At 34.2% G+C, this 24703-nt stretch overlaps 1 protein-coding gene across 6 annotated transcripts in view; it reads right to left on the reverse strand.

Moving 5' to 3' along the window:
- Nucleotides 1-24703, reverse strand: part of LOC111621353 — a 60990-nt gene that overhangs the window by 16412 nt on the left and 19875 nt on the right. For 2 of the 6 annotated variants that reach the window (XM_023363464.1, XM_023363457.1), the window contains exons 1-10: nucleotides 15625-17168; nucleotides 15474-15553; nucleotides 15338-15413; nucleotides 15104-15265; nucleotides 13888-14043; nucleotides 13670-13816; nucleotides 13211-13595; nucleotides 11112-13147; nucleotides 10940-11047; nucleotides 10751-10876 (exon numbers count right to left, since the gene is read on the reverse strand). In XM_023363464.1, the coding sequence (XP_023219232.1) occupies nucleotides 12028-13147; nucleotides 13211-13595; nucleotides 13670-13816; nucleotides 13888-14043; nucleotides 15104-15265; nucleotides 15338-15413; nucleotides 15474-15553; nucleotides 15625-15829 (2331 nt within the window). In that variant the 5' untranslated portion in view covers nucleotides 15830-17168 and the 3' untranslated portion in view covers nucleotides 10751-10876; nucleotides 10940-11047; nucleotides 11112-12027. Of the gene's footprint in view, nucleotides 1-10750; nucleotides 10877-10939; nucleotides 11048-11111; nucleotides 13148-13210; nucleotides 13596-13669; nucleotides 13817-13887; nucleotides 14044-15103; nucleotides 15266-15337; nucleotides 15414-15473; nucleotides 15554-15624; nucleotides 17171-22398; nucleotides 22419-22481; nucleotides 22590-22653; nucleotides 24690-24703 lie in introns of those variants that run through there. The other 4 variants (XM_023363473.1, XM_023363490.1, XM_023363484.1 and 1 more) reach the window with 4 other exon arrangements.

Raw genomic sequence — 24703 nt, forward strand, 5'->3', positions numbered from 1 at the left:
AGAACATCTGGCATCCATCCGATTAAAAATTATAAATTCCGCATTGTATTAGTGATGAAAAATCAATGTTAAAAATTACTGCAAAGGGGAAAAATGTATTTAAACAAAAAATAATATCTTCAGAATATGAATATAAACCGTGTAAACATGAATAATTTATGGATAAATATATTAAACATGTAAATAAAAAATCACGAATGATTGTATAATCATCTTAGACTATTGTAATGCTCAAAAATTTTACACGTAAGAGTCTTGGTAGTTAATAGTGCTAGTGGATACGATTAATTGATTTGAAAGTATTGATCCTGTACTGCTTACAGTATGTATAAAAACTACAGGTACATTTTCAAGTCGAACAGGGCGTTGACACGTCGCGTACTGCAGACTCAACTCCAAAGGCAACCGACTATCATAGATTTTTCTTCGGGCTACGTAATAATCCAGCGGAAACACGGTTCCTTTCTCGGAATCAGATTTATAATCACCGTTTGTAACCAAGTTTGTGTGTGTGAAGGCTGTCACAACGAAACTATCCCCCGAAATTCCCATCTTCCCTCGCCGTTTGGATCGAATTTGAACTTCGTACAACTATGTTTTTTTATGACACAGGTTTCGAATTATTTCCACTAACACGAAACATTGTGTATTATCTTATTCCAATCATTGACCTCGAAACTACTATTGTATTAAAAAACAAGTTAGCACGGAGATCGAAAATATACAAAACAGGTTAATTGATACATCGGTTATATCGTGATACCTAATATATCGCTCATTTGGTTTGCTCCTGACATTCGTAATGTGATAAGGGGTTCCTGTATTTATTAGCTGTCCTTATATGTAAGTAATTAATACGGTTATTATATTCTATTTCACAATTTAATTGTTTTATCGGCCTTAATCATTGTTAGCTCATTTTTGTCCAAAAATTATTTTACAAATCAAATTTCACCATTAATTAATTACAGCAATAGTTGGAAGTTTACCTAGGTAGTCCCAATGGCGACCGGCGCAGCTACTTACTACACCGGCATTTAAAAAAATAATCTTTTACTCACCATTGACGTATTTCTAATTCCTTTTCTCCGATTTATTCGGTAAAAACACGGTTCGGATGATTCTATCGTAACTTTGTCCTTTTCCATCGTAGAAACTTTTTCCGCATTCTTAACACACGCGTCTACATTCTTCCTCTTACGATTTTCGGATTTATTTGGCACTTACTTTCAGGACTGAAGGTACAATATCAGGCTCTTTCCAAACTAAAACACGTCTCGCTCCTGGATAAAACTTACTCGTATGCCGAACAAACAGGTCGAACCTTTCTCCTAGTTTTTTCATTTTGTCCGTAACAATCTCGTCGATTTCGACAATCTTTCCAGGTCCATCCAATTTTCGTTCCGGTAAAATTAGACGATGAAACAATCATAATGTGTCGTGTGAAATTCACCCATTCAACGGCTGTTCGACTACTCACGCCCACAGCCAAACGGTTGACGCTCAACGTGCATTCTATGCAAATTAGATACCAAATAAACGAAAAAGTAGTTCCCCAAGAAATTTTCCCAAATTTACGTTTAAAAATTACTTCAAATGACTAGCTGTTCATCTTGTATTTGTGGCATCTAGAAGAAACAGAATCACGATCCTTTCGATAATTTAATTTAAGACGACCCTCACATTTCGAACAAACTGCATCTGCAGGTTGCGTACCAAACTTTATGGCAAACATACCAACTGATGTATTTCCCTTATCACAATTAAATTCCGAATATTTCGATAGTATAAAATGAAAAAAATCCCTTGAAGCACACTTTTGCCAAAAAAAAAATTGTTGATACTTTCCAAGCTTCGCCATTACAACAATAAACGACAAAATACGAATTATAAACTTCGGAAAAAAATTATTCACACAATGCATAACTTTTTGAACCTAAAAATTTAAATTACTCTTAACACAGTTATAAAATGTTTGGAAAATATTCTAGTACTGAAATGACGTTAAACTAAAGACAGGGACACCTAGATTAACTTTCAAAACACACGTATCGAAATTCCGAAAGTGCCGCCATTGGGGCTGCCTAGGTAAACTTCTTATAATTAGAAAGATCAAAGATTGCTATCTTCAACACTTACAGGCACGCCTATTTTAATTCTAACTTATTAAAAGTGAAAAAAAAACAAGTTTAAAAACATAAAAATTTTTAAATTAATATTGTACTGCCGGATTTTAAGAGTGTGTACATTATTTCAAATGTTGTCTTTAGCTCTCTATAATAATTATTTTTATTCGCATTTAGAAGTGAGAACGTAAATTTAAAATAAACTTCGCATTCTCAATGCAGAACAAGTAAAAGATGACAGCGACACAATTACTATAGAATTACGGGAGATTGTAAATATTCTTAAGACTTTTATAGGCAGCTTTAAGAAATCTCGGTTATTATTATAAAATACTGTAGTTATCAATGGAATAACTTCTGTTAGTTTAATTAACATCTGTCTCGTTTGGTGTCTGACTATCCAAATTTTAATGAAGCGATACAAATTTTAAAGTTTTTATTAAATACTAGCAGGTGGGCCCGGCGTTGCTCGGGCAAAAGTAACGATAGCGAAGATTAAGATTATTACGTTATAGTCAACCTTACCCGTTTTCACAGAATGCAAAAATTGGATCCCCCGTTTCCAGACTAATTAGATAATTTTTACATGGGTCTAATAATATCTTCAATTTCCTGCAAAAACGAAAACCAACTGCACTTTCTCTTAAAACGTCGCTTTCTCTTAACAATTCCATTGTTACGTAACACGTCCATTGTTGACACTTCCATTGTTGACACTTCCATTGTTAACACTTCCATTGTTACTTAACACTTCTATTGTTGATGGAAGTGCTAAGCTTAATCCTGTCCCTCTCTCCCCAGGGGAGCATTTCGAAAAATCCTTCTTAGTGTGCGTTTTCGTGACGTACCCTAACTGTGTACGTCACGTACCCTACTGTTTCAGCTTCCAACTCCTAACCGTTTGGGCTCTGCGCTGATTATATATATAGATCGTCTCGATTATATATATAGATTCATTGGCTTCGTTTTTGATTATATTATCTATATAAATAAAAATGTTCGTTTGTTCAAAATCTTAAATCTCCGAAAGTTCTTAACCGATTGCTTTGAAATTTTGACACAACGTTGCATTCGAATACGCGCGTTTTTATATTATATAGATGTCGAAATTCCCCCCGCCGGGGAGAGGGACAAAATTAGGGGTTACCGTGAAGAACTCTGCTTCTTTTTATACTATTTTAGATGCGGTTTTTTGCGTTTTTGATTGCGTTTTAATAGGGTACGTCGAGAGAATGTACACTAAGAAGGGATTTTTTCGATATTCCCCTCCACACGGAGTGTTATACATTTATAATAGATACATTTTGAGCCACAGCAACGCGAGGCCGGGTACAGCTAGTTTATATAAAAATATACGGCCTGAATTTTGACTATGGCAGGAGGACTAGTCCACCACCACCTAGCTAGACCATCGTGTAATTACAGCTCGGATATTAAGTCGATCTCTTATAAAAAGAAAATGATAATTTATCGACGGCCGACGTTCTTATATAAAACTACAGATTTCTTACTAAAGTTTGGAGCACGCTCTCATTACCTTATGAAATTGAGTACTCTAATCTAAATATTTTACAAATTCTATAAGTTTTAAAATTATATACCCCAAATGACTCGCTTTATGTTTCTCTAGGGTTCGATTTAGATTTTTCTAGGAAATTCAGTAAATTGTGAAACGTTAGAAGTGCGGATAGGCCCGGGCATTTAAATAAAACACACAAAAGATATAAAATAACAAACTGAAACGTTTATTTTCAAACTCAAACTAAGTTTTAGAACTTCTTTAATCGTATTAATAAAAAACAGAAACATCTTTTAATCATCTAAATAATAATTATGCAAAAACTTTAGCTTCTATTTTTGGCAATGGAAAAAATGGCGGTGGCCCCGGACGTGCTTAATAACGGCCTAAACGTTTTTAGCCTCGCAAACGTCACAATAATTATTATTTGACGGATCAATGTCGACGCGCGTTTCGTGAGCCCCACCTTTACATTTAAGACATTGAATCCCGCTTCTTCAAAATTCCCCCCCCCCGCAAATGATGCATTCTGGTTCTTGATCGCGATCTTCGTGGAAAAACTGAGCATTTAGTTTTGTTTTTAGATTTTTACCTTTTGAAGCTTTCTTTTTCTTTTCTGTGGTATTTTTATATGAAGACGATGTCAAAATCTTATTTTTCTGTTTTCTGTGAGCTTCACAATACGCTTTTTAGACGCATTAGGAAGAGGTGACAACTGTTTCAACTAATCAATTGTGCTAGTTAAAGATGCTGGTTCAGAAATAGCCTGTGTTATAGGGCTGGTGGATGGCCGATTGACATTATTTTCTGTCAAGACTAGTTTATGCTAATATCGGTCATAAAAGCTGGCAAAAAGTCTAAATCTCCGAAGATGTCACAATCAAACGAATAAATTCCTGTGCACTTAAATCCTTTTTGTGCTATTTCGAGCCAAGCTGCATTAGCAAAGAAATCTACAAATGTAGCGATGTCATAATCAGTAATCCTAGCTTCAAGCTTTCGTCTCACCCATACTGCACTTGCTGAAGTAAATGCTGATTTAAATGGCTTCAAAATTGTCCTATTGAGATTGCAGTTTGTGTACTGTATAGTGTATGGCGGCGTACTCGACACACGAATATGATTCATACGAGCATACTCTACTATTGAACTCCTGTCATCTTAACCAGGGCATGCTATGCCCTAGATTAAGAAGACAGGATTTTCGTTTGTAGGATGCACACGCTGTTCGAAATGGTGCAACCACTGCAAAAATATATCGCCTTTCATTGCGATACTCTCCCGTGGAGCTCAAATCATCCTTTGACGACCACCTTTTTCATCTTTCCACGGGGGGGGGGAAATGGACAAAGAGGAGGTATAAAATGGCCAGTAACATTCGTGGCAAACATTAATGTGATAATTCGTCCTCTTTCTCCGGAAGTTAATTTGCCGGCTTGCTTCATTCCTTTTATGGAAATGACTATCATTTTTGTGTACATTTGATACCGTCGTTTTATCAGCATTGTGAATTCGACAGCTAGGAAATTCGTATATTTCTAACAGTTGATTAAGATGGACATAAAAACTGTCAACTTTTGCCTTATTAAATCTAACAGCTCGCGCAATGCTGGTTACTATGGAGATCTTAGATCATCATCTGAATATATTTTTTAAAGCTGTAAAACAATCTTTTCCTGTCGTTCTCTTCTCTTTATTAAATCGATGCGGGATTTTTAGATTTCCTGCTAAATCGAATGCCAATTATAAAAATTCCAATCTAGTTAATGGCATTAGACGGTTGTCTAGTTCTTTCATACGTTAGTTGCATTGAATAGTGTTCGAAAAATGTTCACTCAAAACGACTTAGCTTTGGTTCAAGAATTATCCGTACTTCTTTGCCACTGTTCATTGCTTTTACGCGATCCTGGCCAGAGCGAGCTTTTTGGCACATCGTCTCTCTCGGCCGCTCGTCTTATTGATAACTTGATATGAGCTTTATATTGTATACTTACAAAGAAGAGATAGCCCACCAGTGACTGAGTGGATAAAACCACTAAAGACTGATAGTTGGTTGAGAGTTCGCGTCTCGTCAACGGGCTGGCCGCATGAAGTTTTCCGGGTTTTCTTCACTTGTCTAACACCTAAATAGAGACCAATTTCCCTTGGAACTTACTCGCTAGTTGTAAGGCCGGTCGGAGACTGTGCTGCCAGATGCGCAGCACAGACCCCGGCCGGTGTAATCGTTCGCAACTTCACAATTCGCATTATTCACCATTTAACAATTGGAGTGAACTTTCCAATTGAAAACTGTGTGGCCTGATAAGTCCTTAAAATTCACAGCAAATTAAAAATAGTTAAGAAGATTAATTAAAATATAGGACAAAAAGAAAAAAATTATAATTAATTGAAGGTTTTAATAAAAGACTGTAAAGAACTACAGTAATAACAAAGGTAAGTCTACTGTATACAGTAATCAATTTCTCAATCGAATCTCAATAATTTATACTACTACATCAGTATATGATTAATATCTGTATAATAAAAATTAGTGATGTAACGAATATTCGGTTACTATTCGGCCGAATACCGAATACCTAAAAACAGGAGTAATAAATAACAAAAACATAGTAAATTAATCGTTTTGGTATTTAGATTTAATGTTATCGAGTTAGGGCTGTTTGTTTTTAATTTATAAATAGTATTTATAACTTGTAACATGCACAAAATAAAAATGAAAATAATATTAGTCACATGTATTCACAATTTATAATTACAAACATCAGCACACGTACACGTCTATCATTGGAGAATCCTCGCATATCTGAGGGTCTGATCCTGCCTATTCTTCTTTTTAAGCGCTCGTCTTTGCTCTTCCCTTTCTCTTTCCTCTATCGCTCTAATCCATGTATGCCTGTGCATACATCATAATACGCGCTCACGATACTTTCCATTCGTCCCTTTTCCGTCATAGAGTTCCCATTTTACAATTACGTGACTCAGCCTGGTGATAACGGAGAAAAGAGACAGATAGGACGTCGATATAAGTCACAGTTATGATTTCACAGATTCGAGACAGCTTGATAGCCCGAACGGCCCCAGGCTTTCGCCCGTGCACGCTAAGTGACTTTCATTACAAGCATTTAGCTTTCCGAAGTCTATGACAACAATTGTTTGGCATTGACGGCCGCGAATTTCGTGCCAATAAGCTGCCTCGACTTGTTCGATTATGTTATCAACTCAATTTCATATTTATTTTCACATTTTCACTTCGCGGTCCTTCTCTGTTCTTTTTCCGTTATTTACACGTGTAGGTCATTTCATTGTTATCCACATTTGATATCATCATTTCTCACATACTTCCATGACACTGTTGTCTGTCCGCTATAACAGCCAAGAATTAACGCGATTGGCGAAGCGTAGTGACAGCGGGCCAATAGAGAGCAGGATCCTTGCCATAATGCGGCTTGCGCGCCAATTTTCGTACATGCGTTAATCAAGCCGAATAGTTTGGCCGAATATTCGCTATTCGGCCACGCTCTTGGCCGAATATTCGGTATTCGGCCTGAGGCCGAATATACTATTCGTTACAACACTAATAAAAATGGATTGAAATGACTGTCTAAAAAGTTGATATCATCATCAGTATTTCAACGATGAAATCTTTTCGGAGACTTTAATATTTTTTTCCCAGTATTGTCCAAAGAAAATTAATTTATAGATGTACTGTACCGGTATGCAATACATGTTTTTTGCGTTAATTATTATTTTGAGAAACAACGCGTGTTTTACGTTTTTCGTTTACAGAAACACAGCGTTATTAGCAGAATTTTTAACAAGTGTAAGCTATGCCCTCTCACGCACAAAGATCATTATTGGCTCTGCTATGCATTTATTTGATAAATATCTGAAGCGAAAGCTATGAAATTATAGTTATCAGATATAATATATATTCATCTTTTTCAAATTACAACAAAGATCAAAGAAAATTTCATGTACGACTAGAATTTCTCCAACGCTATCTGTACTTAGGTTTTAAATTAATATAGTATTAAAATGTTATTTAAAATACATATTCAATATTCAAAATTTTTATAATCATAATTATTTCATATCTTAAAATTTTAAAAATAAGACTGGATAAAAGTTTTTACGCTAAATAAATATAATTTTTACGCTTTTGCACAATAAACTTTATGTATTTCCTTCCGAGAAATGTAATATATTTATCAAATCTAGTATTAATGTTTCAAATGTTAAACGTCCGAACGGCCGAGGCGGTCAAGGCGTCAGACTACTACTATGGGGGATCCGAGATCGAATCTGGATGAGCAACCCCAGGGATTTTCGGGCATTGTCCCTTACTATCCGGCCGCCTCAATTGTGGGTCTGATCGAACTCGCGATGGATATGATTTAAAAAGTCCACAAAGAAAAATGAAAAACTAAATAAATATGAAATATTTCGTATAGCTTTTCTCTTCTGTTCTCTAAAACCAATTCTAATAAGTTTAAGAATTCTTTCCATAATCATTTTTATAAAAATAGTTTCGAAAAGCATTTCTTAGTTCTTTTCTATTAAACAAAATCACAAATAAAACTTGATTTTATCTCTCAATAATTCAAGAAATCAATATTTCTGTCTTAACTATATTGTATCAAATATATAATAGTGTAATAAACGTTTTTCAAAGTGTAGGGAGCGATATCGAAGGAGATTCTTTAAAAAGAAGTACGAGTCAATGATGAAAATTAGTGAACATATTCCAATTTTTTTTATTTATCTATGATGAAAATGTTGCTATCATTTGTAATATCGTAATGACGGTGAAGCGTGTTCTTCGTTTATAGTTCTGATAAAGACTAAGCGTATTAAATAGTAGTATCATTAATAATGCCATATTTTGAAAAAATTAAAAAACCAATAACGATAATCATTCGGATCATCATCATTACTATATATTCTTATGCTCATTTGTATAAGCGTTACAACCGAGTAAAACACATACTATACCAAGCATTAATTTATATTCTTTTACATAAAAGGTGCCATTCTTTCTTAAGTTGTCCCCGAGGAAAGAAGAGTTGAGTCCTTCTTAAGAACAAAAAAAAATCTCCGACAAGCACTGACGTACTGATTCATAAATAAGAAACTTTTAAGAATAAAGAAAACTATTCACATATTTTATCTTACTACATTACTACAACCGCGTAGTTGCAGTAGACCAATCTATTGCTTATTCAAAATATATTGTGATAAATTAAAACGATATTGCAATACATTTTTTTAATTCGTTATAATATTAAAAACTAATTCGTCTATTATAAAATATTTAATAAATACAAGAGCAGAAAGTCGTTAGTCAGAGATTCATCGCATTCGTAAATTCAAGACAAATGCAATTTTGTCTTATTTTGTAAAATGAAATATCAATATGCTAGAACGACGAGGGAGAGCATTTAAACGTTCTTTTAAAATGGAAACAATTATGCAATTTCCCCTAATGAGAAAAAACTAGAAAGGATGTTACCGAAAATCCATTTACACATTGTTTCTGCTTAACAGATTTCACACAACAAATTATTATATAGTATAAATATGGTACATTTGAATTTGGAATCTACTTTTTTTTAAAGTTAAAAGTTGTTTCATTCAAAAATTTAATGTTTTGCGATATAGCATTCTGATTTTCAATTAAAATACGAAAACATGATAGATAAATAACCCGAAAATTAAATTATAAAACGATTTAAATGAGGAACGATTCACAAAATTCCAAATATAACATACATTTAATGAAAAGAATATGGAGTATAAACGATGTAAAAATACGTACTGTACAAAATACTAAATTTCGTGAACTGCTAAGTTTAATATCAGAAATGGTTATTTACTTTAAAAAATTTTCTTAAAATGCAAATTAAATAGTTTAAAGTTTAATAATAAATGTTACAAACTCGATAATAATTAATAACAGAATTTAATTTTCGGAGAATTTCTGAATTGTTTTACTGAAATTTAATTTGTTTTAATGATTCTTATATATATTTAAATGATATAAAAATTGTACAGCCATTTTTGTATGATACGTATGTGAGAAAGCTAACATGTAGATGAACTCTAATGTATGTACTGTATTGTACTGTACAGTACATACATAAGTCTTTCCTTCGTTAAAATAATAATTGTAATCAATCTTAGTTACAGGATATAAAATAATTTTGCTTTCCCTGTGCTTAAATGTAGCTTTAGATATGAAGACAAGAAAGAAAAATCTATGCACGTATGATGTATTTTTGCTTAGAATACCTTAGAATTTTGGAGAAATATCAATGAATGATGAAGATATTTACTGTAATGTCTCTTATATGATGAAAGTATTGCTGAAGATTCTCAAAATTTAATATTTTTTCTTCTTCGGATTGCTTTTTAACGATCGTCTCAAGACGATGTTTTATTGAATGTTTATTTTTATTTTATATATTTAAGCAATTAAATTGGATATATCTGTTTTAATTGATTTTCTTTAATAAGCTTCTACTAATGTTTAATCAACAGAATATACGACTATGAACTTACTATGATAAATGTTCACCTTACCACTTATTTAATGTTATAGAGATTATTATCTACAACTAAACATCACTTTTTACATACAGTACTGATAACTGAAAACAAAATTTCATGAATGAAACAGGTACTTGTTAAATAAATGAACATATTGTAAGCATCACGAAATCTTTGATACAAATAAATTACATAAAATATTTAGATATAAAATTGATATTATTGCGATAATTTTTTAAATTCTTTGTTGCATAATTATTATTTCTATAACAATCTGTAGACGTGTATGTGTTACTTAAGAAATGAATCATTAATGCAACGTTTTTAATTCGGAGACCACCCTTTAACGCAAAAACTATAAAATTTAGCAATTCATCGCGGTCAGAATTTTGTTTTAGTGATTTAAATAACTTCATTAAATAAAAATTCCAGAGGATAATTCGAGGTCTAATTGCTACTTTTTCATCATTTTTTGCTAAAGAGGTCTCTAAACTTAAAAAAGTTAAAGTTATTAACTGCTACAATTTTGTTTTGAGGAAAAAAAGAAAAGCAAACTTACGTTTCACTATGAGACTTTTAAACAAGGAACAGACGAGTCTCTCTCTAAATTTAACTAAATTAATCTGGTTTCTCAACAAACAATTACTCGATTTATTTTTCAGTTCAATCTTTAAACCGTTATTTCCTATTTTAAAAAGTTAGAACGTAAATACTTTTGGTCCGAATGATAATATCTCAATTTGTTTACCTTTAACATCCAAGATTAATTGGAAATCTTCGTCAAGCATCCTTTGAAAAATGTCACAACAAGAATTGTTGCATTTCTCCACGTTAAAACACGACAAATGAGGTTTAGCTATAAAATAAATTGCTCGTAAATAATACAAATAAAAAAGAAAACAACATTTTATCACACTTACTATCATGAGCATTTACTGTTTTTAAAAACACCAGCAACATAAAAAATGAAATTGCAAACATCGCGAATATTTGGTCACTTGTAATAAATAAAAATCTAAGAATCAACCTAGTTCTTCCTTTAAATATCCGGTTACTCATACCAGGAAGTGACGAAACTTAGCGTAATTAAATTTAAAAAATAAAAATTTTAATTAAATCCTTTAAAAATAATTCATCTAGATAAAAATAAATTCTACTTTCAACCGATCATTGATAATTCAACCTTGTAAATTCGTAAAGCAGGTGTATCTTTTCGGAGATTGTTTCATTCCATTTAACTGCACCTGCGAATATCTCAGAACAATGAAAGGCAGCAGCTGCTAAAAAGGCTTTATTATTGATATTGTTTTTTTATACAAAATGGTACAATTATTTAAATTTATAATACTGATGCATTATTATGGTAAGAGAACGACAGAAAAATGAACAAAGCAAACAGAAAACTGTCACAATTCACTAACAGATAAACAGATATAAACGACACTTTCACACACAGAAGTCTGTACATCTGACTAGAAATGGAATGACTGGCTGAGAATTTTTTTTTCTTTCTTTCTTCCGTTTTCCACTCTTATGCTAGGATTGTCTAACTCGTTTTTTTTACATCCCAAAAGGTGTCAATAAAAGCATTTAATTAGACTATCCTGGGACGGACGATTTTATGTATCCATCGGAAAAATATGAGATAAGAAAATGGACTTTTTGGATATGTCCTTCGACTAATCTCTTAGAGAGAAAGTCTCGATGAATAAATATAAGACGGAACAGATGGATTCGAAGCTTACACCTCTCACATGGTCTTTTCTAATGGCTGCAAATATATATTTTCTATGACATGGCTAGATTAGAAAACACGTTACAAAATAGACTAAAATGTCACACGTACAGTTTCCAGACAGAAATGGGTTGCCTATATACTCCCGGTGCACCCTGCTCCCTTCCTCCGAATACATATAAGCAAAGTTGCCAGTGACGTTGTTGAATTCTTGGTTTCGAAGGACTCAGGTGCCATCTGCGTCCGGGTGACACCGATGCCATCTGATGTTCGAGACGGAGGCTAGAGGAAGTGGGAGTGGGCGTAATTGGATGGTTACGAATCTGATGCTTCCTCTGCGAACTGCGATCCCACGATCGAGCTCTCGGTGGTTCAGAAGAATTATTGAATGTCTTCAGCTCTACTGGCAAACCGTCCCTATGACCGCGCGTGGAAGGCCTGCGACTTGTAATGTTTAAACATCCCGCAAATTCACGGTGACAATCGCCGCTTTCATCGTCTGTGAAGCTGTGATAGCCAGAACTGTGGGATACGGAATGAGACAATCCACAGCTTTCGACGCTCGGAGTCACCAGATCCGAGAGAGTGTAAGAAGATGGATGTTGGCGAGGCTTTTCGGTCTCCATGGGATAAGTGGTGTCCAAATCTACCAGCACTGCGTCCATCGATTTTGGAGTGGTGACTGGGACGGGTACTGCTTCGTCTCCCCCCTCGCTGGTCTCTTCCTCGACATCTTTGACCGTAGTCAATGGTCCGTCATATGCGAGGCGTCCTCCTCGGCTTCCTGCAGACTGTGGCACCATTCTGTGACACACATCGCAATGAGTGTGGCCCATCATCCGCAAAGAGTTGCTACTACCGTGGTAACAACAACACCAGTCACCGTTTGATGATTTTTCCTTTTGAGATTCTGAAGTTCTAATGGAACCGGTAGGGGTGGTAGGATGGAAGGAACGAGGATGATTAGTGCCGGGAGATGGTAAACGTTCGAGTTTAGGCCGCGTATGTTGGGGAGTAGACGTTTCGCTATCGGATTCTAAAACGGCATCGGAACTGTGCGACTTCTGAATAGTGCGATGTTGCTGGTGCGGTGTCTCCTCTACGAGGCGTTCCAACTCATCCGCATGACCTTCTACGGGGGGGTTATGGAGGATGCTGTAGCTACCGCTGGAGATACTGCGCACCAGCCTGCTGCTGGTGATCTTCTCCCGGAGGGATTTACTGTAAAAGAAATTATTTTAAATATCGTAACGGCTGAATTTCTAAGTATTTTAAAGTGCTCACCTAATGTTAACTTGGGCTGAGTTGTGATTATAAGCTGCTACGTACTCGGAATCTTCGTCTTCGTCGTCCGAACTGGTACTCTTGCTACAAAGACGAGAAACGGGATGCACGCGGAATTTGAAATATTTCCGTCCATTCTCAGCAGATTCGCTCTGTGTGAAACACATAGACGCCGATTTAGGCGGCGTATCTGAAGTTCCCACAGGGTGAGAATGCCGATGATGGGAATGGTTGGAACGAGTGGTATTAGATTGCTGGGGGCTGTTTTCCCAAGCAATGATCTTGTCGTCCCAAGTATGGAGAGTAGGTTCTATCACTGCCGCGTGCCGACATCTCGGATTTGGTATAACTCCTTCGGGCTGAAGGCGCTCCCATGTCTCGGTTGCTGAAATAAAAGTATGATATTACTATATGTAGACAATATTTGTATTAATACATAATTAGAAAGTGTTTGCTCACCAAAGTGGTACCTCCACAATTCATTTAACAGGACACCTGCTCTTTCTCCTCCAAAGATATACATGCATGACATTGCTTTTACAGCGGAATGACCGTGTAATTCTCCTGGGCCTTTCTGAGATCGAATACGACTCCATTGCTTCGATACTTAAAGAAACCCAAAAATTTTATCTGGGAAATAAACGTATAACTTTTGTTAAAAAGCACAATAAACCTACCAAAATCCCATTTCCAGAAATCGTTTCTTTCCTGTAGGTCGGTCATCCCACCATAAACCCACATGGCAGCATCGTGGACAACCGAAGAATGGTTATGCCTGGCAGGTGGCTGATCCACGTGACTGGGAAGCAATGTCAGATGCCAACGTTCCGTCACTAGAAAACAATTTGAAGCAGAAATGCCCATCGTTAGGGAGGAAAGTAACTTCGTTAAGCTTAACACACTCCTGGGAGTGGCTCGTAAAATGTCCCTTGGGCGTCTTTTAAGGAAATGCCTCTATTATTAAATGCAAGAGGGAATAAATTTAGTTTTCATATTGAGGGGTAACGATATTTCTCTGAACATCTATAAAAATTAAATTTCCTATTTGATTTAATATCGAAATAGATATGTTTCGGATTTAAATTGATAAATTCTTTGTTGCCGAAAAACTGAAATGCTTGTCGGCATTAACACAATCAATCATTTATTCACACGCTAACTTTCTGCATCGATTAAAGCGAAAGAAAGTGCGAGGAATGTAACTCTTCAATCGACTAAAGATACCGCTAAACTAATCGATACAGAGATTGCGCAGAGAATGCTGCATCTGTTTCAGCACGGGATGCGGCAGAGTCAATCCTCGTGAATGATGTTTCTTTTAAAGAAAATTTATTTGAAATTTATATTTTATTTCTGTTTTCAGTTTGTACTTTTATAGTTAACAACGTAAGAAATTCTGTAGCAAACTTTATTTGATTTGTCACCCATGGTAGATGAGCAAATAATGAGTCATCCAATCCCATTTCGGTTGTCACAATCCATTTTAAACTCTCACTCTGATGTTTGCCAGAATTAAATAAAGTAGAAAAAAAGAAGAGTCGTGCATAATGCCCATCATCTTATATTCGGCAAAGGCATTACGTGTCTATAAACAGCCATTTATATTCTCTAGACGGAAATGGGAACATTTACGAGCCAAGAATTATTCCAATAGACAATTATTTCTCATTCAGTTTCGTTATTTATATATTAAATAATTCTTAACAACCTTTCTACACGCAGAATTCCAAAATAAACAACGGCTATTAACGAAACTAGACTAAAATTACAATTAAAATTCGATAAATTATGATTTTCGTATATAAAACAAACCACAGATTTATGATATTTGTTCTGTATGGAAATTAAATTAGTTCCATACATTCAATTCTGAAACTAAACGAAATTATTTACCAAAATCAAACGACCACAATTCAGAAGAGGAACCTCTCAAATCTTGATAACCTCCATAAACGTGCATAGCTCCATTATAAACTACAGAAGTATGCCCTCTTCTGCCAGATGGTTGTTGCCCACTTAATCCTCTAATATGGTGTTTTCTCCATGTTCCAACACCTAAAAATACGGCCTTAGTAGTTATCTTCAAGGAAAAAAAAATAATGATAAGATTAATTACGAGAGATTTACCAGTATCTAAAATCCACAAAGGTGTCTCGCCTGTAGATGCAAAGCCAATTTCGCCTCCGAAAACATAAAGGAAGTGCTGAAAAAAGCTAAATGTTTAATAATTTGCAACTCTTTCAACTCTCATCTTTATACATACCCTCCATCCCACCATGGTGTGTTCCTGCAGACAAGGCGGTCTGTTTCCACGGCAACGCAATTCTTCCCATAAACTCTGCACTGTAGGAGAATTTTTATTATTGTATTATTTATAAATTTAAAATATATCAAAGAATAAAATCCAGATTTACCAGGATCGAATCTCCAAAAATCCTTCAATGGTAAATTGGCACTTCTACCTCCTAGAAGATAAATCATTCCAGTCTGTGTGCTACACATGGCGTGTTTGCTCCTGGAACTCGGCGCCCCTTGGTTATTAACACTGCCAGTTTGCACAATAGACCACATTCCGCCTAAAAAAGTAAAGAATGATAATACAACAATCATTGGCATCATAAACAAATCTAACCTACCGCTTCACGCAGCTCGAAACAAATCGATGACTATCTACGAAATCCCCCGTTTTCGCTTTTAAAATTGCAATTAATTTAAATTTTGTTAGCGAAGTTATTCCACTTTGACCACCTGCCAAGTAATTGTTAATCTCCTTCATAACCTGCTCACCTATAGTGAATTTATCAGCATCAATCGAGTGAGAAATTAAAAAGTAATTTTTTACTTTTTATTTAAAACTTGTTTATGAATGAAATTTTTATTTTCCGCTTGGTTTCAGACAATAATACACGATGAATATTATATACATAGTTCGTTGGTTGCCAGGCAACGGTTCAAACGCGCTCGTCGATCCTATATGGATGTAACGACACTCCAGCTTACTCCTTTAGTGTACAGATGTGCCATTATTCCAGCATGACTCATGCGCTTAAAGTAGACATTTCAAACTTTCGAGTTTATTAATTTTAAAAAAATGTTCAAATGTAAACGTTCGTTAAATTATCTACCAGAGCCACTGATTACTATTGGTACGTCATCTAATTTGCATATTTTTCAGATAAGGCTGGGGTGAAGTAATTAATCACATCGTGCAACATAATTTACAGAGTTTATAAAATTACACAAGCGGATAAATTTTCTGGTTAGTTTTCGACGGACGACAGGAAAGGACATTGACCTCGTCACGTGAATCATTGATCGTGACGTCACAGACGGAATTTTTTCATCTCCTCCTCTTCCTCCTACTCCAAATGAGGATGGCTAAACCCGGCGCGATCTTTTCTGCGAATTCTACAGTAGAAAGTCATTTTAAACTGCAGAGTGCGAGAGGGGAAGGGGGAGTGATAATGTATTGCCAGTATTCCAGCATCCTTTGAAGGGCATTATCGCGAACGGAATTCCGTCTAGGAAACAAGTGCTTATGATAGTAAACAAATTTTTGTATTCAAATGAGAAATGAGGAGGTTAAAAACAGATTGGATGAAATCTTAAACAACATTTAAATAAAGTGGATGCGGTTCGTGCAACATGCACTAACCTTCTGCTTATTTCACACGATCTCCGAGTGCAGCTGATCATCGATCTCGTTTTGAGTTCCTACAGAACACAAATTGGATGTTATTAGTACGAGCGGGGAACAGTCGATTGTAATGAATCTGCCAGCTCGTTAAATGAGGAGAAATTACTGTACAAGCGCCATATTGGATACTGAAAGTCTTCTCTCGGCTTTAGGTAAACGTTCGAAACGAACGTTTGAAGTTTCCATTACGGATTAATGATATAATTACCATAAAACAAAGAAAGATATGGATTAATTTTTTAATCAAGTTTCTTAGTTTATTAAGAAATATTTAAACAAGATAAGCTTAGTGAAAATTATAAAAATTTTATGTTTTCAGAACTAAACAGATAATATCCATATCAGATTAAGGTTATGGCTTTACAGAATTTAAATTATGAGAAAAGTAATAAACTTTAAGGTAGCTTAACAATTTAGTTATACTTAAATCTGGAAATTTCTGTCCAAAAAAAATTCGGTAATTCTCGAGAGGATAATGTAATTCGCCGCTTTGCTTATTTTTCCACGGACCAACGAACATTTTACACTCCCGTGATCTATCGGGCGTTCAAGAATGACTAATAATCATTCTAACTTGTGGGGAACTTTATACTCGAGGGACATTTCCTATCCTAAATTCTTTTATGTACATACACTTATGTTTCGACTCACTGATATCTGTACATCAGCTTACCCGAACTTATAATGTAAAAAGACATCCATTAAGGTATAAATATTTTACAAAACGAATTATTGTTTTCTTCCGTATACAATGAGGGGCAAGGACGTTTTATTAAATTGGCTACAAGCCAGACAGTCTGGAAGTTGCATGTAAAACCGTTACTGCACCATATTCCTACAACTACCTACCAAAGTACCTTATGGATGAACTGATCAACTTATGTAAACAGATTTCCTTTTTCTTAAATGCAAAATTTAATTTTAAATATATATAAAATATATTCTTTCTTTTTTAAAGTGTTCCTTGATTAAATTAAAAGGAAATGAAGTAAGAATGATTAAAAATTTAATTAAGAATAGGAAATTCCTGGTTTGTCATTCATTTTTTCAAGGATTTAAGATTAATTTTCACTTTTATGCAGAAAAAAACTTAAATAAAATTGATTGATTGAATACAAATTTAAATCTATTAATTTTTTTTTATTATTTAGATTACTTCACTGTGAAATTCAAATCCTTGTTTTCATCCTTATTCCATTTCAAATTCTTGTTTCAACTCTTTAAGTTAAACATTTTAAGTTTGAAAAGAGTACGGTTATAAAGAATAATTATAATTAAGATATAAATTTTATAATTNTCGATATAAGTCACAGTTATGATTTCACAGATTCGAGACAGCTTGATAGCCCGAACAACCCCAGGCTTTCGCCCGTGCACGCTAAGTGACTTTCATTACAAGCATTTAACTTTCCGAAGTCTATGACAACAATTGTTTGGCATTGACGGCCGCGAATTTTGTGCCAATAATCTGCCTCGACTCGTTCGATTATGTTATCAACTCAATTTCATATTTATTTTCACATTTTCACTTCGCGGTCCTTCTCTGTTCTTTTTCCGTTATTTACACGTGTAGGTCATTTCATTGTTATCCACATTTGATATCATCATTTCTCACATACTTCCATGACACTGTTGTCTGTCCGCTATAACAGCCAAGAATTAACGCGATTGGCGAAGCGTAGTGACAGCGGGCCAATAGAGAGCAGGATCCTTGCCATAATGCGGCTTGCGCGCCAATTTTCGTACATGCGTTAATCAAGCCGAATAGTTTGGCCGAATATTCGCTATTCGGCCACGCTCTTGGCCGAATATTCGGTATTCGGCCTGAGGCCGAATATACTATTCGTTACAACACTAATAAAAATGGATTGAAATGACTGTCTAAAAAGTTGATATCATCATCAGTATTTCAACGATGAAATCTTTTCGGAGACTTTAATATTTTTTTCCCAGTATTGTCCAAAGAAAATTAATTTATAGATGTACTGTACCGGTATGCAATACATGTTTTTTGCGTTAATTATTATTTTGAGAAACAACGCGTGTTTTACGTTTTTCGTTTACAGAAACACAGCGTTATTAGCAGAATTTTTAACAAGTGTAAGCTATGCCCTCTCACGCACAAAGATCATTATTGGCTCTGCTATGCATTTATTTGATAAATATCTGAAGCGAAAGCTATGAAATTATAGTTATCAGATATAATATATATTCATCTTTTTCAAATTACAACAAAGATCAAAGAAAATTTCATGTACGACTAGAATTTCTCCAACGCTATCTGTACTTAGGTTTTAAATTAATATAGTATTAAAATGTTATTTAAAATACATATTCAATATTCAAAATTTTTATAATCATAATTATTTCATATCTTAAAATTTTAAAAATAAGACTGGATAAAAGTTTTTACGCTAAATAAATATAATTTTTACGCTTTTGCACAATAAACTTTATGTATTTCCTTCCGAGAAATGTAATATATTTATCAAATCTAGTATTAATGTTTCAAATGTTAAACGTCCGAACGGCCGAGGCGGTCAAGGCGTCAGACTACTACTATGGGGGATCCGAGATCGAATCTGGATGAGCAACCCCAGGGATTTTCGGGCATTGTCCCTTACTATCCGGCCGCCTCAATTGTGGGTCTGATCGAACTCGCGATGGATATGATTTAAAAAGTCCACAAAGAAAAATGAAAAACTAAATAAATATGAAATATTTCGTATAGCTTTTCTCTTCTGTTCTCTAAAACCAATTCTAATAAGTTTAAGAATTCTTTCCATAATCATTTTTATAAAAATAGTTTCGAAAAGCATTTCTTAGTTCTTTTCTATTAAACAAAATCACAAATAAAACTTGATTTTATCTCTCAATAATTCAAGAAATCAATATTTCTGTCTTAACTATATTGTATCAAATATATAATAGTGTAATAAACGTTTTTCAAAGTGTAGGGAGCGATATCGAAGGAGATTCTTTAAAAAGAAGTACGAGTCAATGATGAAAATTAGTGAACATATTCCAATTTTTTTTATTTATCTATGATGAAAATGTTGCTATCATTTGTAATATCGTAATGACGGTGAAGCGTGTTCTTCGTTTATAGTTCTGATAAAGACTAAGCGTATTAAATAGTAGTATCATTAATAATGCCATATTTTGAAAAAATTAAAAAACCAATAACGATAATCATTCGGATCATCATCATTACTATATATTCTTATGCTCATTTGTATAAGCGTTACAACCGAGTAAAACACATACTATACCAAGCATTAATTTATATTCTTTTACATAAAAGGTGCCATTCTTTCTTAAGTTGTCCCCGAGGAAAGAAGAGTTGAGTCCTTCTTAAGAACAAAAAAAAATCTCCGACAAGCACTGACGTACTGATTCATAAATAAGAAACTTTTAAGAATAAAGAAAACTATTCCCATATTTTATCTTACTACATTACTACAACCACGTAGTTGCAGTAGACCAATCTATTGCTTATTCAAAATATATTGTGATAAATTAAAACGATATTGCAATACATTTTTTTATTTGTTTTTATTTTTAAAAACTAATTCGTCTATTATAAAATATTTAATAAATACAAGAGCAGAAAGTCGTTAGCCAGAGATTCATCGCATTCGTAAATTCAAGACAAATGCAATTTTGTCTTATTTTGTAAAATGAAATATCAATATGCTAGAACGACGAGGGAGAGCATTTAAACGTTCTTTTAAAATGGAAACAATTATGCAATTTCCCCTAATGAGAAAAAACTAGAAAGGATGTTACCGAAAATCCATTTACACATTGTTTCTGCTTAACAGATTTCACACAACAAATTATTATATAGTATAAATATGGTACATTTGAATTTGGAATCTACTTTTTTTTAAAGTTAAAAGTTGTTTCATTCAAAAATTTAATGTTTTGCGATATAGCATTCTGATTTTCAATTAAAATACGAAAACATGATAGATAAATAACCCGAAAATTAAATTATAAAACGATTTAAATGAGGAACGATTCACAAAATTCCAAATATAACATACATTTAATGAAAAGAATATGGAGTATAAACGATGTAAAAATACGTACTGTACAAAATACTAAATTTCGTGAACTGCTAAGTTTAATATCAGAAATGGTTATTTACTTTAAAAAATTTTCTTAAAATGCAAATTAAATAGTTTAAAGTTTAATAATAAATGTTACAAACTCGATAATAATTAATAACAGAATTTAATTTTCGGAGAATTTCTGAATTGTTTTACTGAAATTTAATTTGTTTTAATGATTCTTATATATATTTAAATGATATAAAAATTGTACAGCCATTTTTGTATGATACGTATGTGAGAAAGCTAACATGTAGATGAACTCTAATGTATGTACTGTATTGTACTGTACAGTACATACATAAGTCTTTCCTTCGTTAAAATAATAATTGTAATCAATCTTAGTTACAGGATATAAAATAATTTTGCTTTCCCTGTGCTTAAATGTAGCTTTAGATATGAAGACAAGAAAGAAAAATCTATGCACGTATGATGTATTTTTGCTTAGAATACCTTAGAATTTTGGAGAAATATCAATGAATGATGAAGATATTTACTGTAATGTCTCTTATATGATGAAAGTATTGCTGAAGATTCTCAAAATTTAATATTTTTTCTTCTTCGGATTGCTTTTTAACGATCGTCTCAAGACGATGTTTTATTGAATGTTTATTTTTATTTTATATATTTAAGCAATTAAATTGGATATATCTGTTTTAATTGATTTTCTTTAATAAGCTTCTACTAATGTTTAATCAACAGAATATACGACTATGAACTTACTATGATAAATGTTCACCTTACCACTTATTTAATGTTATAGAGATTATTATCTACAACTAAACATCACTTTTTACATACAGTACTTATAACTGAAAACAAAATTTCATGAATGAAACAGGTACTTGTTAAATAAATGAACATATTGTAAGCATCACGAAATCTTTGATACAAATAAATTACATAAAATATTTAGATATAAAATTGATATTATTGCGATAATTTTTTAAATTCTTTGTTGCATAATTATTATTTCTATAACAATCTGTAGACGTGTATGTGTTACTTAAGAAATGAATCATTAATGCAACGTTTTTAATTCGGAGACCACCCTTTAACGCAAAAACTATAAAATTTAGCAATTCATCGCGGTCAGAATTTTGTTTTAGTGATTTAAATAACTTCATTAAATAAAAATTCCAGAGGATAATTCGAGGTCTAATTGCTACTTTTTCATCATTTTTTGCTAAAGAGGTCTCTAAACTTAAAAAAGTTAAAGTTATTAACTGCTACAATTTTGTTTTGAGGAAAAAAAGAAAAGCAAACTTACGTTTCACTATGAGACTTTTAAACAAGGAACAGACGAGTCTCTCTCTAAATTTAACTAAATTAATCTGGTTTCTCAACAAACAATTACTCGATTTATTTTTCAGTTCAATCTTTAAACCGTTATTTCCTATTTTAAAAAGTTAGAACGTAAATACTTTTGGTCCGAATGATAATATCTCAATTTGTTTACCTTTAACATCCAAGATTAATTGGAAATCTTCGTCAAGCATCCTTTGAAAAATGTCACAACAAGAATTGTTGCATTTCTCCACGTTAAAACACGACAAATGAGGTTTAGCTATAAAATAAATTGCTCGTAAATAATACAAATAAAAAAGAAAACAACATTTTATCACACTTACTATCATGAGCATTTACTGTTTTTAAAAACACCAGCAACATAAAAAATGAAATTGCAAACATCGCGAATATTTGGTCACTTGTAATAAATAAAAATCTAAGAATCAACCTAGTTCTTCCTTTAAATATCCGGTTACTCATACCAGGAAGTGACGAAACTTAGCGTAATTAAATTTAAAAAATAAAAATTTTAATTAAATCCTTTAAAAATAATTCATCTAGATAAAAATAAATTCTACTTTCAACCGATCATTGATAATTCAACCTTGTAAATTCGTAAAGCAGGTGTATCTTTTCGGAGATTGTTTCATTCCATTTAACTGCACCTGCGAACATCTCAGAACAATGAAAGGCAGCAGCTGCTAAAAAGGCTTTATTATTGATATTGTTTTTTTATACAAAATGGTACAATTATTTAAATTTATAATACTGATGCATTATTATGGTAAGAGAACGACAGAAAAATGAACAAAGCAAACAGAAAACTGTCACAATTCACTAACAGATAAACAGATATAAACGACACTTTCACACACAGAAGTCTGTACATCTGACTAGAAATGGAATGACTGGCTGAGAATTTTTTTTTCTTTCTTTCTTCCGTTTTCCACTCTTATGCTAGGATTGTCTAACTCGTTTTTTTTACATCCCAAAAGGTGTCAATAAAAGCATTTAATTAGACTATCCTGGGACGGACGATTTTATGTATCCATCGGAAAAATATGAGATAAGAAAATGGACTTTTTGGATATGTCCTTCGACTAATCTCTTAGAGAGAAAGTCTCGATGAATAAATATAAGACGGAACAGATGGATTCGAAGCTTACACCTCTCACATGGTCTTTTCTAATGGCTGCAAATATATATTTTCTATGACATGGCTAGATTAGAAAACACGTTACAAAATAGACTAAAATGTCACACGTACAGTTTCCAGACAGAAATGGGTTGCCTATATACTCCCGGTGCACCCTGCTCCCTTCCTCCGAATACATATAAGCAAAGTTGCCAGTGACGTTGTTGAATTCTTGGTTTCGAAGGACTCAGGTGCCATCTGCGTCCGGGTGACACCGATGCCATCTGATGTTCGAGACGGAGGCTAGAGGAAGTGGGAGTGGGCGTAATTGGATGGTTACGAATCTGATGCTTCCTCTGCGAACTGCGATCCCACGATCGAGCTCTCGGTGGTTCAGAAGAATTATTGAATGTCTTCAGCTCTACTGGCAAACCGTCCCTATGACCGCGCGTGGAAGGCCTGCGACTTGTAATGTTTAAACATCCCGCAAATTCACGGTGACAATCGCCGCTTTCATCGTCTGTGAAGCTGTGATAGCCAGAACTGTGGGATACGGAATGAGACAACCCACAGCTTTCGACGCTCGGAGTCACCAGATCCGAGAGAGTGTAAGAAGATGGATGTTGGCGAGGCTTTTCGGTCTCCATGGGATAAGTGGTGTCCAAATCTACCAGCACTGCGTCCATCGATTTTGGAGTGGTGACTGGGACGGGTACTGCTTCGTCTCCCCCCTCGCTGGTCTCTTCCTCGACATCTTTGACCGTAGTCAATGGTCCGTCATATGCGAGGCGTCCTCCTCGGCTTCCTGCAGACTGTGGCACCATTCTGTGACACACATCGCAATGAGTGTGGCCCATCATCCGCAAAGAGTTGCTGCTACCGTGGTAACAACAACACCAGTCACCGTTTGATGATTTTTCCTTTTGAGATTCTGAAGTTCTAATGGAACCGGTAGGGGTGGTAGGATGGAAGGAACGAGGATGATTAGTGCCGGGAGATGGTAAACGTTCGAGTTTAGGCCGCGTATGTTGGGGAGTAGACGTTTCGCTATCGGATTCTAAAACGGCATCGGAACTGTGCGACTTCTGAATAGTGCGATGTTGCTGGTGCGGTGTCTCCTCTACGAGGCGTTCCAACTCATCCGCATGACCTTCTACGGGGGGGTTATGGAGGATGCTGTAGCTACCGCTGGAGATACTGCGCACCAGCCTGCTGCTGGTGATCTTCTCCCGGAGGGATTTACTGTAAAAGAAATT

The sequence above is a fragment of the Centruroides sculpturatus genome, unplaced genomic scaffold, assembly GCF_000671375.1.
Source record: "Centruroides sculpturatus isolate CEXI.00-Female unplaced genomic scaffold, Cexi_2.0 scaffold45, whole genome shotgun sequence".
In the NCBI taxonomy this organism is placed as follows: Eukaryota; Metazoa; Arthropoda; class Arachnida; order Scorpiones; family Buthidae; genus Centruroides; species Centruroides sculpturatus.